Source organism: Cimex lectularius, unplaced genomic scaffold (assembly GCF_000648675.2).
Source record: "Cimex lectularius strain Harlan isolate CLEC.00 unplaced genomic scaffold, Clec_2.1 scaffold222, whole genome shotgun sequence".
NCBI lineage: Eukaryota > Metazoa > Arthropoda > Insecta > Hemiptera > Cimicidae > Cimex > Cimex lectularius.
This window is the reverse complement of record NW_019392817.1, coordinates 708299-728735: the sequence shown is the minus strand read 5'-3', so window position 1 is coordinate 728735 and position 20437 is coordinate 708299. Positions and strand designations below refer to the sequence as shown.

At 34.5% G+C, this 20437-nt stretch overlaps 1 protein-coding gene across 4 annotated transcripts in view; it reads left to right on the top strand.

Moving 5' to 3' along the window:
- Window positions 1-20437, top strand: part of LOC106672362 (sodium-independent sulfate anion transporter-like) — an 80728-nt gene that overhangs the window by 11473 nt on the left and 48818 nt on the right. For 3 of the 4 annotated variants that reach the window (XM_014403730.2, XM_014403731.2, XM_024228389.1), the window contains one exon: window positions 19611-19799. In XM_014403730.2, the coding sequence (XP_014259216.1) occupies window positions 19670-19799 (130 nt within the window). In that variant the 5' untranslated portion in view covers window positions 19611-19669. Of the gene's footprint in view, window positions 1-10086; window positions 10169-19610; window positions 19800-20437 lie in introns of those variants that run through there. The other variant, XM_014403732.2, reaches the window with a different exon arrangement.

Here is a 20437-nt window from a genome sequence, read left to right as displayed (position 1 = left end):
TCAAGCAGATGGGATCTCGCTTTTTATCTAAATTTTTTATTAGAGCGTTTGGGATCCCATCATGACCCTGAGCTTTATCCTTTAATTGGTTTATTGCTATTTCCAGCTCAGCCATTGTTAAATCCTCGTTTACTTTCTCCGTAACTTCACCTTCTAAGGGTAGCAGGTCTACTTGCTCTATTCGTTTTTTGTTCCTCCTAAACGTTTCGCTGTACGACCTATCACTCGAGACAGACGCGTAGTGTTCCGCGAGTGAATTGGCCACTTCCTTCAGACTTGTGATGAAGCTACCATTCACTTTCAGGATTGGAACGGATGGTGGCTTGCGCTTCCCGGATATGGCTCTTACTCGTTTCCACATGTCTTTCGTTGTCATTTTATTGTCCATATCCGAGATGAATTTTTGTAGTGATTTCATTTTTGCCTCTAGTAGTACCCTTCTTTCGTTAGCCCTTGCTTTCTTAAATTGAACCAAGTTTCTTTCGGGAGGGTACTTATTTAATATTTTCAAGGCCCGCTTTTTGCCCTTATTAGCCGCCTTACGAAAACTGGACAATGTATATGCCGCAGGATTAAGACTGGTTACAGGAGTTTTCCAGACTAGCCCAGTAAGTGGTATATGCACAGAAGCCGGAGTGTTACCTCCCGGCGAAAAAAGAATTCAATTAATACTGAACTACTGTGCCAATATCTGGGCTAGAAAAGAGCACTTTTTACATAAGGTTCTGTACGATCCGGCCTGCGACAGGAGTACACCATGCTAAGAACCCGTACTAGTCCATTAGGCATCAGCATGAAGGAGATACTGGCCTGCAGGAGAGCTACAATTCCTAAAGTTAAGGAAATCAAAGAATCCAAGAAGGAACCTTGGATGCTCTCCTCAATACTATACGGGTAGATATGGCGGAATTGAAGAAAGAATAGACCCCCCCATTATGTATTCAAAGCTAATTTCCTGGCCCTCAAAGAGGAATACAGTGAAGGAACCTTCATTTATACAGACGGTTCGAGGGTCAGTGAGGGGGTCGGCGCGCAGTATGCTGGGAAAAATACGCTAAAACAATTCCTCTCCCAAAGGCTGCAAGTATCTTTACCGCCATATCATCCGCGCTGAATGAAACTGAACACATTGGGTGCAACCATATGTCATATGCACCGGCTCACTCAGTGCGGTCTTAGCCATCCGTAATATCTTCACCATGGACACACTAATCCAGGCAATGCAAGAGAAAATCAGAGAAATACATGAACAAAGAAAAGAGGTAGTTATTGCCTGGATACCGGGCCATGTAGGCATAGAAGGTAATGAAAGTGCCGATCAAGCCGCCAAACGAGCAGCGATAATGCCACATGACCCGGAAACTCCCGTGAGCCCAGCGGACGTCAAAAAATATATGAAGAACCTTTGTTGGAAAGATTGGCAGAACCACTGGGACAAAATGACCGACAAATTAAAAGAACTAAAACAGTCGTCAAACCGTGGGCCATGGATAGTATGAGCAAAACAGAGAGAATAATGTTGACCCGACTGCGAATAGGCCACACTAGACTGACGCATGGTCATCTCTTAGCGAGAAAAAGTCCACGGAGATGCCCATTGTGCGCGCAAAAATAACTGTTAAGCATTTACGAAGCGAACTATTGGCGCCGCACAGAACAAAGTATGGCCTTTCCTCGAGTTTGAAAGAGGTTTTACAACACAGCAATAACAACAGCATGAAAGTAATCGAAAATCTGAAGCAAATAAATGCATATAGTCGCCTTTAATGCTTCTCACACGTGGTTTCGTTTTCCCGTCCTGAAGTGAGTGTATTTATTGGCGAGAATGTGTGAGTGTATGGGTGGGTAGTGGTCGGAATATCGAGTGCACCACAGATCCACCAAACTAAACTAGGATATACATCTCTTTGTGTGTTTTGGGTAGAATGAATGTATTTATTGGCGCGAAAGTGAGTGTGTATGGGTGGGTTGTGCAGGAATATAGAGTACCCCACATACCCACCGATTTAGGTTAGTATAAGGCTCTTTTAGAGTGAATGGGCGGAGGCACTGTTGTAATATTAAATGTGCCAGTGTCTCCGAATTTTTTTATTTGTAAATACAGAATGATTGGTTACTGTTTGAGTGAAAGTATTTATTAGTGCGATAGTAGTGTATGCATGGGTGGGTCCATGGTGGAATATCAAATACCCCATAAACCCACCAACCTAGGTTAATATTTTAGATTAATTGTAATTTTAATTGTACATAATGTATGGATGTATTTATTAGCGTAAACGAGGGCGGGTTTTCAGAGGAATATCGAGTACTCTGAAACCCGCATATAGGCTAGGCTAGGATTGAATGTTAGTGAATGAGATAGTTTTAGATAAATAAAAATAAAAACGTGAGGTGGAAGAAATGTGAGGTGCCGGCAATAGTCCAGGCAGCTAGCCGGCCGGGGGGGGAAGCGTTAAAAAAGCGCTTCAGCAACACAATTCAATCACTTTTACCTCAGATGGAGCTAAGCTATAATATTCTTCTTCTTCTTATTATTATTATTAAAATAAAGAAATAATAAGGAAGAAGTGTAACCCCCAAATTATTATTATTACTGTCGTGAGGTCTGGAGGTGGGTTATCCCGGAGGTGATGACTAATCGGAAATGTGGGCTACTGCACGGGAGAAGTCCCGCCTGGGGAACCTGTTTTGAGGTGTGGAGTTGATATTTTAAATTAACTGGATTGTGGTTCGAAGATGTTTGCCGAGGCTTATTAGAGTTAATAAATTTGGAACGTTTTGAAGTAAAGTCAATTGTTCTCGGATTCATTTCTGTAGTGGGAAGTAGGACCCACAAAATGTGTTGCCGTTTTGGCCTCACATGCACAATTTGTAACATTAAAAATTTCCATTAACAAGAGATAGTTTTGAATATTAGAACAATTACATAATAATAAATATGTGTACATAATAAACAATTACATTCGATTTAATTTTTTTTTCTTGGGAGTTTATAGCATGCAACTGTAAATGTGGGTGTGTGGGCTAGGAACAATTCGACAATAACTCCAACAATTTTGATTGATTTGTACATTGCTACTTCTAGGGATTCATGCTTCAAGATGGTTTGACGTCTAATGCCATCCTAACCTTTTTAAGAGTTTCTGTCACTTCTGTGGATTATTAGGGATATGTGATTTGTCACAGACATCGAAATGCAGATTACACAATTCTTGTTTTAATTCACCATTATGATTTCGCCTCAATTGCAATTTCATATAATACAGTAAATATGTTTTAATTTGGAATACTGTCATTATTCAAGAGAAGTACATGTTGCCTCCGCCATCATAACGAGTTTAGATATGGGGTCACAGTCTGCTTTATGTTATGAAGTAAAGAATTGAAATTGTACAGAAATTTAGAGAAGTTTAACATGGTTTTTATTTTGAGAAAAACCAATGAGAAACTGAGAACTTCGTTGGCATAATCGTTGTAAATTCTTGATGTTTGTCTCTACTTAGTTGACGGTTCTAGTAGACGATGCTAGTTCTCCAGAAGATAAGAGAATCCTGACCCCAAAGGCTGGAGGGAGATTATGGAAGCTTTTTTGGCAGAAATCTTCTTCTAAATGGGATGGTCTGCGGTACGATTCACAATATAATTTTCCCTACTTTCCCGAAAAAGAACCGAACACATTTCCCAAATATTGGACGAAAAAATCTTTCTTACTGAGGGGGAAAATAAAATTTGGTCGGAAACCAGCAATAAAATAAAATAATTCCAACAAACGAACAACAAAAATTAAATTATAATAAACAAAATATATTTCTTTATGAAATAAATTTTATTCAATTTTTTTTACAAATGAATCGAAACATTCGATAATTAAAAATTTTCAATATATAAAAAGGAGACCCTTTTCCACATCAAACAATTACACTCACGGGGGCCCTTTAAAGAGGTAGACCGGAGCCTGGCACAAGACAAAGTTTGTCCTTCAAAAAAGGGCTCTCGACTTGGACTAAGGGTCCTCGGCTGGTGGGGAGCCCCTGTCAAAGTCCGCGATACCTCAAACTCGATACCTCAAACGTGCCGTGACGAGACAATCTAGATCCTAGGAGAGCTCTCACTGGTTGTACAGTTTTCTGTTATCCAATACTTAGCTGTACGACAGTTTTCAATGTCATGAGTTATGAGTGACTAAACAAATTAAAAAAAATTAGGAGGTTTTCACACAGTTAATTAAATGGCAAAACCACCAAACAAAAGGGCTGGCATCTTAAACATCAAATTAGTAACTAAATTTTCCGTTTCAATTTACCCGAGACGAGTGTTTTTGATATTAGAACTTTTCTAGAGATCACGTCTCCTCAATAAATGTTTAGTTTCAGAATATGTTAAGTGATTGTGCGGAATATAAGAAATTGTAAGATGGTGTCATGTCAAAATAACATCAATGATTGTGAGGATGCAAGAAATCCCGTCATCTCATGTATCTTACAAATAAAATGAATTTGTTTTAATTTTTAGAATTGTAGAATTGATTATGATTAAAGCTAACGATAATATGTAATATAAGATGATGGTATGGTATGATGATATGACATTAAATATAGTAAATCTCAAAAACAACTAAACGAGAATTTGTCGTGACAACTCCAAAAAACTTATTAACTTAAAAATCGATTATTTTAAATCGATTAATAATATAATAATTAATTTAAACCCAATATGTTAAAAAATACTAGAACTTCCTAGGAGTATTTATTCCCTGTTTAATTTTTATTTATTCGTAGAAATTCGGTTAATTAGTAGTAAATCTACATAACCAATGAACGGATTACAATAAATACATATGATTTAACAAATTTAAATATTAATCAACAACAAAAACAATCCGTTTGTACAGGTTGCAAGAAATCGCAAAGAACCTGCTTTGAATTTCGTATTTATGTTATAAAACAGAGGTATTGATTTTGATTAATTATAGGCGAAATTAATGCGTTATGGTGAACAAACAATAAAGTATAATCGTACTAGGTATAATAAATTAAGAAAACACTATCAACGTTTGATCTTAAGTATTTGGTAGTTTCTCCCCAATTCATAATGAAAGTAAATCAAGTACTTACAATAATGTAAGATTATGGTAATGCACTGCTTATCTGCAGATCTCATGGCCTGCTGTATTTTTAGCACTCTCTTCCACCCGTCAGACTTGACCATTGTTAGTAGATTTAAAAACGAATATTAAGAAATGTTTTAGTTTTAGTTTATTCTTTGTATTTTAGAATCATAGTACCAGGACATATACCAGAAGAAAAACTCGCATTTCGAATACAAGTCTCGGGGTCATAACTGCTGGATAAATTTCAAATTTCACACCTATACTGTAATGATAACGATCTTTCTGAGTCTTTTATGAGTTCCACCTGTCGAAGAAACCTGGCGAACTACCTCGTTCTTCAGATCCGGACCTGTCGGCGTTTATCGTCTGTTGCAACGGTTGATCCTGATCTTGTCGTTCCAGTTCCATAATTGATTGTAGGTTGTATGTAAATTGATCAAACCGCTTAGCAGGATTTACACTTACCTGGTCGGTCTGTGTCAAGCTGCAATTCATGACGCGAATTCGTACAAATATCTCTTTCAATAATTTAAATACTAAACAAACTGTAGGTTTAGTTTTAAAGTGACCATTATGTTGTAGGTTTGGCTTTAAAGTAACCATTATGTACGTAAACGTAGTATAATTCCAATCAACAAACCGACTTTCATCCAAATTAGCGATTAATTTTTCATTGCGTACTTTCTTCTTCCATTGTGCCAAGGAAGCGGATCGGAAAAGACCTTCGTTTAGGTGCATGCCAATTGCCATATTTTGTCAGTAAGAATGTGCCAATTTGACTGGCCAAAGGAAATCTCTCGGCAAAAATTCATGGAGAGGGTTTACTTCGTCTGTGCTAATACGGCGTTTTTTCTAAAATCATTGGACATTTTAAAAATCCCCTTATCCAAGACAAACTGTCCTCCAGACGCCTGGACAGGATTTCCGCATTCGAAACTTGCTACGGTCGACGGGAATATCTTCAGACGGAAGCAGTCTTTTGTTTTGTTTATACTTTCGGTGAGTGAATCTACCTAAACGATATATTTTTGAAGATAATTTCATTAATCATATTATATATGTAATTTTATAATATTTAAATTAATAGTTAAATTTGTGTATTTTAAATTAATCAATTATTTAGCAATTTAGTACAAACGAGAATTACGCAGACAATTTACTGAAAACTAACAAATTGTTTTCAATGCAAAAACCGTTTTCATATTTGATTTTTGCGGGTTCGGATTAGAAATCAGTATTCAACACAAATTAATAGAAATGTTTTTAAAATGTTCTTTAAACCGGGATACCAAAACGTGATCTTTTCTTTCATGACAACTCAACATCACAGAATATTACAGGTACATAATTGCTACAGTATTTCCCGTTGGCCAAAATGTAGACTATAAACATATCGAAATAGGGATTGTTGAAAGATGTAAAATTTAAAATGATATATTAACTTATAAAATAATTATTTATTTAGAAATCGTGAGATGCGGTCTGGTGAGATGTAGGTTTCAGAAAAACATTTTCTTTATCGTGCCAACGTTTCGATCTTTATTGAGATCATCTTCGGGGCTCAAAGTGTTTGTCTTCTGTGTAATTGTGCCATTCTTGCATGTCGTGTCGAGAGTACCCAGTTATAAAATAATTATACAAAATTTATAATTAAATAATTTCAATTTAATGTTGAAAATCTTGGCAGTTCATAGAGAATGCAGATGTGAATCTGATAACAAAAGGTAAGCAATTGTGGGAACAAATATTGAAAAGTGGAAAACATTCAACACGATGACAAAATAAATTATAACACATCCATTGGTTTTCTCTTTCAAGCGTGTTTGACGTAATTATTCCATAACAATGTCGGCAGGTGAGACAGGAAATTGGTTTTAGAAGAAGTAGAGGGTTTCTTATAAAGGTTGCCGATTTCTAATAAACAAGTGAAGAGTGACGAATGGAGTCCATTCTGCAATGGAATCGGAAACAAGAGACATGCTGCAGTCCTTCATCGTGGAACATGTGCCGATGGTGACACTCCTTCAGTAGCGATGGAATTGTCAGCTTTTCTCCTCGTCATTGACCTTTCCCACTCTCACAGGGGAAAGGAATCCCGGACTCATTGAGAAGGCGATCACAGGGTCGCAGGCTTATAGATCCCCATTACACTACTGTAGACCTCGCATACTGTGTTGGAGCTTTTCGGCGCTTCAGAAGGTACCCGTCGGAGGATAAATTCGATTATGTACAAACTTAAATGAGCCAGGAAAAGGCGTATACTGTCCCATGCCAAAAAGGAGGGCCTGGCGAAGTGGTTAGAAAATATCAATTCGCATTTCGAATATCGCGTCGTATTTCGACTGAGAAAGCCTGGCGAAGGATCAGGGCTCACTCTGGCCGACCAAACGTCGAGTCGTTGCCCATACGGAGTACGAAGAAGGAATTGGCACGGCACTTTACAGCCGTATCAAGTTCGCGACTCACTCCTCGTCCTTTCGTAAAAAAAAAAGTAGAAAGAGAACCAATAAATGTTGACGACGGGAGAATTGGAGGCCGCGTTGGGATGTGAGGTATCACACATGAAATGAATTCTTCAGCAACATGTGGGATACGGCTTTTATCCAGACCGTTGGCGTAAGGCGCATGTCATTCCCGTCCTTAAGAAGTGCAAGGACCCGAATCTGACCATGAGTTACAGGCCAAATTCCCTGAAGACCTGCCTGAGCAAACTCTTGAGTCGATAATAAACAATCGTCCGCATCCCTCCCCCCGATAAGCAACCTCTTACAAGATTTTGAGTTCTTATGCAGAGTATAAAAAGTGGTGAAATGTAATAGAAAGAATCCTTTTCTTTTATTTAACAAATCCCCTTTTATTTTAGAGTAATGTCGAATAATATGCTGGACGTACGTGTATATATATATATATATATATATATATATATATCANTTCAACAATACCTGTACCTTGAGGGTTTATATGACCTCTGCTGTTCCGAACCTTGTTAAAAACATAATAATAATGAAGTTCAGGTTACATGAATATTGCATTAAGTGTAAAATACCATTTCATGAAATTTTATATGGGGCACATACTATATACCGATATTTTATTATTTACTAAAAAATAATGAAATATTAGTATTGAATAACAAGATAATTATGCTAACATACCACAAATTAATTACATTTTATAATTAATAAGTTAAATACAAATACTAATAGATAGCATTTCAATATTTATGCTTTAATGCATAAACTAATTAAATTTTATAATTAATAAAAAATACATGCATAATAATTAATTAAGGGTAATTAATGTAATTATTCGGAGATCGTGAGATGCTGTCTGGTGTGACGTATATTTTAGAAAAACATTTTCTTTATCGGGCCAACGTTTCTATCTATATTAAGATCATCTTCAGGGCCTGGGATGTATAAACATTGTTTGAAATTTACAAATACATGTCGGATGTGGAAAAAAATGAATTTATACAATGCTAGAAAATTTTATATTAAAAAAAATTTAAATTTATACAATGCTAGAAAATTTTAGATTGAAAAAAAAAAGAATTTAACAATGTTAGAAAATTTTAGATTCAATCAAAATATTAATACTCACTCACAGTGTTTTTTTTTTTTAGATGTGTCATTCTTGTGAATCGTATTGAGAGTGCAAGTGAGATATATGTATGTGGTGTATGTGTATATATATATATATATATATACATATATACATATACACATATATATCCTAATAATGTATAAGAAGGTAAAAAAATACATTATTACATATACGTCCATACATATAAAGCGGACACAGAAAATGTAAAATAAATCGAGATAATACCAATCCCATCTCCACCACGATGGGAATAATAAGATAAAGCTATATAGTTATAGAATAATGAAGTTCAGGTTACATGAATATTGCATTAAATGTAAAATACGGTTTAATGAAGGTTCGTATGGATATGTACAAGTATATTAGAAAACAATCTCTCGGGTGCTAAGTTCTGAAATTATAATAATTAATGAATGAATTAGAGATTGTCGTAAATCGATATATCGTCAGTCCAGTTCTCATAGAATTGCTAGAAAAATCCGAATTTAACGCTTGTGGATGGTATCGATAGAAAACAATATAAAACTATACACATACAAACGCATTGCTCTTGTTGTTCTGAAGGTAAAAGGTTTGAAATTAACAAATATAATTAAAAAGACAATAATAACGATATTTTTAATATTGTGAACAAAACATGCGAATATTTTTATGGCGTTAATTTATGAGTTCACGCCTATGAAAAATGTATTTCATTTAAATAAAAATGAATGTTCGAACAAAACAATTAATAAATAGCATGACTTAGATCCATGAAAGCAAAAAAGGGAACAAGGTCGATAAAAAGTTGTTTGTTTTGTTTTAAATATTATCGTATAATATGGTATACACATATCACAGACTCCTGTAGACAATGGAAAATGAAGATAAATGAAAGCATGTGCGTCTATGTCACATTTACACTCAGAGGCAAATCTCTTCTCACGATAACCATAACAATGTTCCACTTCCCAAATCTGACGGAGTTCTTACCTTGGGTTCCACCTAGTGTCCTAGCCAAGACTGGAATCAGCTTACGCGACTAAAATGACAACATCTAAAGTCTACAAATGTCCATGTGTCCTCAAATTACACGAAAAATAATTAATATCAAACATATTTAAAAAATTATTTTATCTAAATGTAATTTTGTCATAATGTGATGATTCACGGACGCATTTGTATTCTGATCGTCAACGCAAAAAAATGTAAATTACGACGAATGATAATGTAAATCTTAAGACAAAGCACGTTTCGCCGCATGTCACCTGATGCCCCTTTGAGAAAAAACACGTTTGGGAATGTGACAATGTAATCAAAGTAACCGAAACAGGCAATACGATTAAACTTTCATGTTTTCCAATGACTCGTAGTAGCTTTTGCATGTGTTTTTCTCGGAAATAGTTGGTGTAGAAATTTTCGATTTAATTTTTTAATTCTTAGTGCGTGTACAGTGACAAAGAGAATTAGGATGTAGGTATTGTACTTGATTATAAATTATAATGATGTTCAATGTAATTTTTATTAATGCTTATTGCGTAAATTTTTGTTTTGCTTGTTATAGAAATCCAGCTATAAAGATATTTTTTTTAGTTTTTAGCTAATAGTATGTGTGCTGATCATTTATTATTATTGTTGTATCCATTTTAATATTAGCCTGAATTTCTTAGACTAGTCTTTCCTAAAATAGTTAATATAATATACAAATAATAATAAAATATTTATTAATGCAATCGAATGTTTTCAGAAAAATGCTCATTATATCCCATATTGTTAGACACTTGTAAATTTTGTTTCTTCACTAAGAAACAAACATTTTATGTTCGTTAGCATACCTCATCAACCCTCCAGACTATCACGGTATGTGTTTCTCAGGGATCTTCTCTCTCTCCCTTTTTATACTGTCTGCACGTAATGACATTCCAGACAATCAAATTTAAATATAACTTTCTAATCAACACTTTCAAAAACAACAACTTTGATTACAGGTATTCAGACTTCAGAATTTTTTTGATCCAATATATGTTTGTGGGTATATAATTTACCTAAAGTATGTAATTTCTATCATGTAGGAGCGTTCAAAGTCTAACTGCCCGTTGAGAGTCGAGTTGAATTAATTTACAACACTACTTTCAAATTTTTACAAAATAAAAATCCAAAGGAAATGCTGGCATTCGAACTCGGACACTAACTTCCCATCTCAACCCCACCTTTTGAATTTTCTCTCCTTTTTGCCATTTATCTCAACTAAAAACCTTAATTAATTGAAAGATATTAATTGGTCAAGCGGACCACGAAAATTAGTGAATTTAATAAGTTAAAATGAAGTATACTTCACTAAAAGCTCTCCATGGCCATTTCATTTGTCGCCGAGAATCAAATAGATTACACGACATTTGAAAAATGGCAAAAAGGAGGGAAAACTTAAAGGGTGGGGTTGAGATGGGAAGTTAGTGCCCGAGTGGATCGAAGTCACGATAGCTCAATTGGAGCGTGTCTAGCCGAAGGTCGTGGGTTCGAATCCCTCTCGTGACACTGACTTTTTTATCTCAACTAAAAACCTTTATTAATTAACTGAATGACATTGATATTTGATATTATATTTATAAGCAACATTATTTAAGGTAAACTAATAAATTGTGACAGGTTCTCAGAAGGATTTTCCAATATAATCGCAAAGTTCACATGACTTGTTTTATTTCATCTATTTACTATAAATTCGTGCGAATTAAAGTGGTTTTATTATTAAATGGAAAATGTATTTTTAGTGAATTTTTAACTGTTTTCTTAATTACAAAAAATAGATGATACAATAAGCCCAAAATCGAGTACTTTTCACCAACATGTGAATTAAACATGTTATATTGAAAGCCAATAGGATCTTCTTCGTTCATTACTATCACCAGTTGTGGCTGGAAACCTTCCCCGAAGACCAGATTTCTAACGCAAAACCGGGTTTCCCATCCAGTTCGTGTAAATTGAATTATTACCCCCTCTGCTTAGTTATTATTTTTTATTTTAAGCTCTGTGAAATAGTGAATCATTGTGATGTAAAAATGTAATTAATCAAAGTACCTCTTTCAGTTTCAAAACACTTAATATCTTTATGGATCGAGTCTCTATTTGACCATTCATATTTTTTACAGCTCCTTTCATGTTTCGAAATTCAAAAATTCAATGGAAGGAATTTCGAATTTCCATTCCGCTAGGGGGTTGATAAGAAAAACTCGTCTTTCTAAAACAGAATGTCACAAAAAGCCAAATCCGCGGCTGCTATTTTACGTAAGCATACCCGCAGATGACATATGTCAGTATAACCATTTTGCAAATCTTGTGCAATAGAAACCACCCCTGAGACCAGATTTCTATAGCAAAACCAGATCTCACAGCTAGTTCGCATTGATTGAATTGTTACGTACGCTTTAACAGCTCAAGAACTTAGCTCGGTAAAGCTATGGCGGAGTAGTCGATTGGCTAACAGAGCGAGATCGTCCGGGACGAGAAATTAATTTTTTGACAGATAATTTCGACAACTTTCCGCGTGACAGATTTATGCTCATTTAATTAAATTTTTTGCGAGACTGACATTCCTAGTGTAAGCTCTAACATCGTTTTTCTCAAAATCTAGTAAACATTCATGGTTGATAATTCATTTTAAAGAAATTTTCAAGTGCATTTTATAACTGTACCAAACATTAAAATCGGACTATTATTTCTATTTAAAAACGAGTTTAATTTTTGAAAATAATCGTCTTATTTTGTGTATTTTCTTGTATATAATATATATATATATATTATATTTTCATGGTACATACATCGTTAAAATCCTTTTAGCCCCTTTTAAATTACAGTCGTTGCAATCAGATATTCCGATAACGACTTCTTAAAAATTGGAAAAATTGTAGGGTTCAAAAATCGATAAATTTAAATTCAAACAAAAATTTATATTTAGGGGTCTTTAGAGGTGCTAAATCGAAATTTCATATTAGTTGTAAGAAAAAAATTATGACCTAGTTTACTTGAAAAAAATATTGGTTTTTAGAAACTTTTGTTTATTGATAAACTTGGGTAACTTTTACTATATTTTTAATATAATCTACATAAAAAATGTTGCCAAATGATATATTCGCATAGTTGATTTGAGCAAGCGGAACGGCAAAAAATAATTGAAATATAAAAAAAACGGTAAATTTCAACTTCAAACTAGGTGTCCATTATTTTGGAGTGTAGAATCACCAACCAAGTTTATTCCAAATCTATGGCACACCAACCCGGTTGTTCACAAAATATCATGGTTTTCCGCCTGGGGGGACATGACGCAGCAATTCAATCCGTACATGAATTTACACGGGATAACGTCGAAGGTTGGCCAGTTTTGCTTACAAAACTCCCGCAATGTATCCGGACCGTACACATTGAAAAATGTCTAGCACAGGCCCATAAGTCATCAAGATTCCTATTGTATAAGAAACTTGCGCTCGATGGAAACTAATTTAATACATCTGAGAGTGTATTTAACAGGTCTTTTTTCCTCTAGACATTACTAATGAGAGCCCTGCACAAATTGTTAGAATATAGTGTAAATAAGTTTAATAATAATAAGTTTCATGTGCTTGTTTATTAAAAATAATAATAATATTTAAAAAAATTTTGCCCGTTTTTTCCGGCAGATGGTTGTCAACCATAGCCGTAGTGTGCTTTTGTTTATTTTTATAGCTTAACTTTCTTGTAACTCATTATATTATTGAATAAAGTACAATAATAATAAGATATTACTAATAAAGTATAATAATAAGAATTTAATAAAATGTAAAGTAGTTTCATTTTATTCGTGGTAAGCAATTAATATTGAAGAAAATTATATACACGAATTTTCTCCGCAATAGTGTCCTATTGCCTATTAATAATTTGATGCGAGAAAGTATGTTTAAAAAAATGTTGTATTTAATATAAAACTTACATATTAATGTACATTCAATACAAGAGTTCTACCAAATGTATCTAGTACGAAGTCCCAAGTGGATCTGACGGTTGAAGAGAGTGATAATAATAGCTCAACGTAAACAAATCTGCATTTATTATGTTGGCTGAATATTCATGGTATAATATGTACTCATATACTCGCCCATACATTTTAGAGGAAACCCAGTTGAGCTTTTTATTGTTATGCTTTCATTCTTATCAATGTAACCACTTTCCACAAGTTTACCGACCAATCTTTGATGGATTTTTCCTTTTCAAAACGAGTGAATATATTATTTAATGCCCATCAAATCCTACCATTTAATTAATGTTATAGCTAAATGCGAGAACAACAAATGAACTAAAAAGAAATGATGTCCAAATAGCCACTCTTGAAACATTCGTCGTGACAATCTTGGGCCAATTTATTCCACTTTGTACTACCTTTTACGCCAGTTATTACCCAGTCAGGCCTTATATTTTGCCACTCCTGCAATGCAACAATCCTTAGGTTTAACATATGGGTTTAATCAATGTAGTGGAAAAGTACGCTGCATCACGAACTGAAAGACTGCTCAAAGTTCAAGTTTATTTGAAAAGAGCAGATAAAAATCGAAAACGGTTCAAGGAATCGCCTATGCTTCCATAGTCTTAGCAAATAGGTTTGCTATTTTGTCAAAGGTACTCGAATCGTACGAACATGTTCCATCCATCGCTTTGACCAATGAACGCCGGCAATATCGTAAAACTTAAGTTAGGATAACTCGTACACATAAAAATCTCTCATTCTCCTTAACTTATAAATCGTTTCTATCACAAACCTACTAACGTCTCGGCCGATTAAAATTAATTCATTTACCGATACTGAATTGGAAAAATACGAAACGAGTTGGAATAAATTGATTCAGGACATACAGAATAATGAATCATCATGGTCTAAAACTGAAGCAGTTGTTAAGGTAGAATCTATGTTGCACAACATTATTATCTGGTCGCGGATAATCCGCAAAACGTGGACGAACTAAACTGGAAATATAAACGAACTATGAACATTGATGGGTAAATAGACTCATCCTGTCTGTTACCTTCGGTTTAAAAAAACTTAATTGATGAATAATATTTCATTCTTTTCGTTATTAGAAATTTAATTAATGTAATTACAATATTATGGTACATAAATTTCAAATTACAACTACAATTAAAACTATTACAAATCAACATTAGATCATTGCTAGCTAATAAAAACACTTTCGCCGTTAAAATTAGAATGGAAGGCCACGATATAGTTTTAGTTTCTGCAACTTAGTTAACAAATTCAGACTACGTATGGTTTTCTGGATATGTTATAATAAGAGATGACCGTGGTGATAGATTGGTGGAAAATTAGTTTCACCCTTTTAGATATAAACAAGACCTGGACTTCATCCAAATAGCAGCCGTTCACTAATTGTAATCGTTAATGCCCGTGGTGCACCTGCGGTTGCTCTTTCACTAATTACTCCGGGGACTCATTTATGATTGCCCTGAATCAGATCGGTCTATGCTTCTTAAACAACTGCGCGCACATGCTGATCAGAAAACCGACCAGAGGCCGTCACTGCCCGATATGACCCTTTCATCAGGATATATTACGCCAACATGTTGGCTCTGACCGCTATGCAATTTTCACAACCCTTTTCTCGCGCCAGGGATTCATAATATGATAGATGACACCGAACGCTTGATTTTTAAAATGCGGGGTGCATACTCAAGGGGCTGTTGAAAATCTGATGGAGTAAATCAAACCATCAACATTAATAGACATCCTATGAAAGAGGGCTGAAACCTCAATCCCACGTTTAAAAATATCGGTGGGATAACGAATAAAGATATTGAGATGTGGAACAGGGCGCTTTTAGGGAATACTAATCCGACCGAAAAACGATATAACGCTATTCAGAGAGCGGCGGCAAAGTGCTGGAAATTGCTTAATGTTTGGAATAGTACTACTCACAGAAGTTTTAGGTAGCTATCCGGATTTCGAATATTATTTAATACTCATCATATAATTATAATGAGAAGAATGATACTTGCACATCTGCCATTATGCCTTAATGATTTTGCTTGGGTTAAGGGACATAGCGACAATCGGTTTAATATAAAAATCGATGATCCGGCAAATGGAGCGCAGTGTATCGGAGAGGAAGTATCAAGATACACTTTGATTTAATCGCTCACGTGAAACAAAGGTCAAAAACCGTTGGCGACGGGTGGTTTTACGCAGAAGTACTGCCGGGTACTATTGTAAGGATGGCGTGCAAAAGTGACATTCCTGTATAATGAATTAATTTTTTTAATTAAAAAAACTTCCGATTGGCGAGGCGGATGCCGAAATGATAAATCAAAGGAAAAAAGCTAGAAAAATACTAGAATTTTTGTTTATAGAAAGAATACTTGAATTATTTAAATTTTAGTTATATTCTTTCAATTAATTAATCTTTATGTAAGGTATTGGTTGGGATAAAAAAGCCCAGTGTACGAGCGGGACCCAACTTCCCATCTCAACCTACATTTTGAATTTTTTTCCTTTTTGCCATTTTTCAAATGTCGTGCAATCAGGATTCGATTCTCGGCGGCAAATGAAATGGCCACGGAGAGCTTTAGTGAAGATATACTTCATTTTACTTATTAAATCCATTAGATTTCGCGGTCCAATTGGCTTCTTGGAATTCTTGGAATAGCTTCTTTCAATTAATTAATCTTTATTGTTTTTATTTTTTTTATTTCAACCAATACCTTACATAAAGATTATACAATTGAAAGAAAGTATTTGACCAACCGAAGGTCGTGGGTTCAGGTTAGTCAGTTACAGATTAGTCTGAGTTGATTAGTCACTGGTAAATGCCCAGTGGTGATTTATATGGTGGATTTTGAACGCGACAGTTGCAGGTTCTAAAAATGGAGACGAGTGGGCATACCTTTGTTAGATTGTTATGAAGTAGAGGGGTAGTAGCTTCAGGCTTCGGCTTAGATAACTCCTTTGTGGATTTTAAACAGTTAAGTTGCAGGTGCCCGAAACTGTTAAGGCGTTGACACGGCGCTCATTACTGTAAGATAAAGGGAACCTGTGAAGGTGAAACCCGACATAATTATAAACGGGCTTTTTTTTTAACCCTGAGACCCCGAGGGTATATATGACCTCTGATGTTGCGAACCCTCGCTATAAAATTGTTTTGAAATGAGAAGACCTCCATTACTTTTTTATGACCCTAATGACAGATTTGGAAGAAAAGCAAATCCTGACGACTGATCGATTTCGGAATATCTGCCTTTCCGCTCTCGATGTACACGCGTATACATCTACAATGATATGCCGGTTCCTGCCTATTAGCAATGGAAAAAGGTACCTTTGAAATAATCAATTTATTCTCTTACGTTATAGATATATCACAATGCCACATATTAAAGTTATCAATACAAATAAACATACATTCATAAATAAACACAATAAACAAACATAAATAAAACGAAAGAAATGATTTATGTCAGGGTAGAAAACAATTTTTCGAAGGTCTAAAAACAACTTATTTGGATTAGAATGTGCCATTCTTGCAAACTGATTTGCTTTTCCAGTATTTTTATTTTATTGTTGACATGTAAGAAAAATTAAAACCATCGCAAAAAATGCCCCCTAAACAGTCATATTCTGCACTGTAATGCATAAGAAATATTGTTATTTATTGTTTTCTTGTAATGATATTTAGTGAAATGTGTTTACATACTTTATAACCTTCTAAAAGTGACGATTCTGCAATAACGTTGACTTGACTAGATATATGTAATTAATTTCTACGTGGACTGTCGGTTTTGTTTGGGTTTGAATAAACATATTAGGCTGTTCCAACTGAGTTTTACGAATTTTTATTATTTTATTATATGTGCATTTCAGGCTCATTTATACCTCCTTTTCAGTACATTACTTTTAAAATTTCTTTGAAGAATAAGGAACCAGAAACAAAGTTCTGAGGTCATAAATGGATAGGTTTAGGCTGTGTTTGACCAATTAATTTCATAATAAAGTAATATGTGGAATGTTATATGGGCAAAATGAATTTAGTGTTTATATTCCTCGTAATTCGGGCTAATAATGCTGTGAAAGTTTCCCAAGCCGGGAACATCCAATGATATTACAAGTTTTAATAAAAATGTATTCGTTTTTATAAATACTTTTCTACCTTGCTTCCAAATAGTGTTTACAACTTTGTATATAAAACAATTTGGTCGTTATCGATCATTTTGGTCCGCTAACTTCGTTGGTTAACGGGCAGTCCAAACCATCGAGCCTAACAGGCCAAATGATTGGTAACAACCAAACTACAGGTTCATCATTCCGAATAACACGTGGAGAAAGCGCTCAACCACAAACCACCCCTAACCATCTCCCTCTCACTCACTCACTCTCTCTCTCTCTCTCTCTCTCTCTCTCTCTCTCTCTCTCTCTCTCTCTCTCTCTCTCTCTNTTTGCTTGATTTTCACTCTATAATAAAAGATAATGTATCTCTCTCTCTCTCTCTCTCTCTCTCTCTCTCTCTCTCTCTCTCTCTCTCTCTCTCTCTCTCTCTCTCTTTCCTGCCTTTTTCCATTTAAAAATTTGAAATAATTATTATTTTATTTATCATTAGAATGCAAATTATAAGAAAATTATAATATTTCAATACTTGTTGACTGTTTTTTAATTTAATAAAATAACATACCGCTGACCTTGTTAAACGACAGAATTGGCAATACCCGAAGAAATGTTTTGAGTAATGAAAAATATAAGTAGCCGTACAGTTACGATGAATCGTTACAATGCCTGTCAAAATCGTCAAATAGATAACAGGTTGTATAAATAAATGATTACTGGGAAGGCTCCTATATAGATGTGTTGTCATTCGAAAATTCGATTTTGTTTTTATATCAAACGTACGCATTTAACGATTTTCATAAAACACTTATTTTTATAAAGTTTACAACTGAGGTGTATCGACCCACGAACTTCTTTCCCACTCAAAATATGATGTGGAAATACGTACTTTGAATTTGAATCCTCGGCTGCTGAGATTCGAACCGGGGATTTCCAGGGATAACATTTGACCATTGAACATAATTCAAAATTCCTATTTTTATTTACTCTTAGCTTTACTATCTACTATCTGTTTACATCTTCATATAGGTGGTTTTTAAGAGGTGAAAAGAATAAATAGAAATTGTAAATAGACATAAGTATCTAGGAATTGTCTTCACTCCCCGTCTTTCCTTTATCTTACAGAAGAATAGCCACAGCAAAATTGGGTTTAAATGGAGTTTGATCAAATAAAGATAACCCCTTTAATGTCACAATTCAAGACCCCGCGGTCTTGGGATCAATTCCACAAAACCTTTTTGGTTAAGTTAATATGGTTTCTTAATATCCAACCAAAGGCCAGAGTTTTGCCACTATGGTAGTTTTTGCTTTTTTGTTTAAGTTGCAACAAATCCAGTAGACAGCCAAGCCGTTGTTTAAAAAAATTGAATCGCATTTCATCAAATTTGAATTCATTTATTAAAAAATATTCGAGTTGATGTTATAATTATTAATTAGTAGTATTTATGGTTACAATTGCAGTTGGCTGATTTGAAAATTTTTATGTTTTTAGTATCAGAAAATTTATGTGTATCTCGAGAGTACGAGCATCCACCGATTACAACGTATTTGTATTTCATAAACGTTCATTATTTCAATTATCAACATATTAAATATTGCCAAATACCAACATATTCAACTTGATTTTCAAACATTTCAAAGAATTGATCGTTTTCAGCATATCTTTGTACTTTTCAACGTATATATGGTAGGAAGTAAAATGATAGTGAGATGATAGATGAATTCCATCGATTGTTGACTCAATAAACATTATCAACAAAATAAATCCTTTTATTTTTTAATGTTTAGTTACAGAATTGCGGATATGCCCGTGAGCTGACCCATCAAAGCAGGCGTAGAACGGAGACATGTCGTGGAATCAAAAGGTAGAAAAAGATGCTGAAAAATCCAAACAAAGCATCAAACTCACTGGATTCACCAGGTTCACCGACTCGAACGACAATGGTCATGTCAACCTCGGTTTCATCCCAGATAACAGTGAGTAAAAATACAAAACCCGTTTTCGGCTTGTTAAATCGACTGAAACACAAGAATGGGGAAAATCAAGCAAATGCCCACCTTCTCTTTTCTCCTTTCCTTATTCTTTTGTTCATTAGGTTTGGAGACGTAGATTTACTATAAACGTAGACTGAAATAAAACTAATCTGTTTCTTAAAAACTGTAACAGTAACTAACCATGCCTGGCATACCGAGCATGAACCTGAGTATCAGAAAATGTAGGAAAAGGTACAAAAAATCCATTGGACTTATATAATATGGTTGAAACGTCGCGAATAAATTTTTCACGTTTGTTGCTGTTGTCATTATTTTTCTTTTTATAGATGAAAAATTTCTTTTTGGTAGGTCTTTTTTTCAGAAGTTTTATAAAAATGAAAATCATGATATTGTGACGTTTGGGCGATCCTGTGCTATTTTCAATACATATAATTTATTTCTTCAACAGTTTTAATTTATATTATTCTTTTTAAATATTAAATATTTTTATAACTACTACTACTATAAGTCTTTATTGTTTAATATATATACAAAGTTTACCGATCGGCAGTATATATTACAGAGCAAGAAAGACGTTCCTCATGGTTTAAAACCAGTTTAGGGAGTCTAGCACATAAACT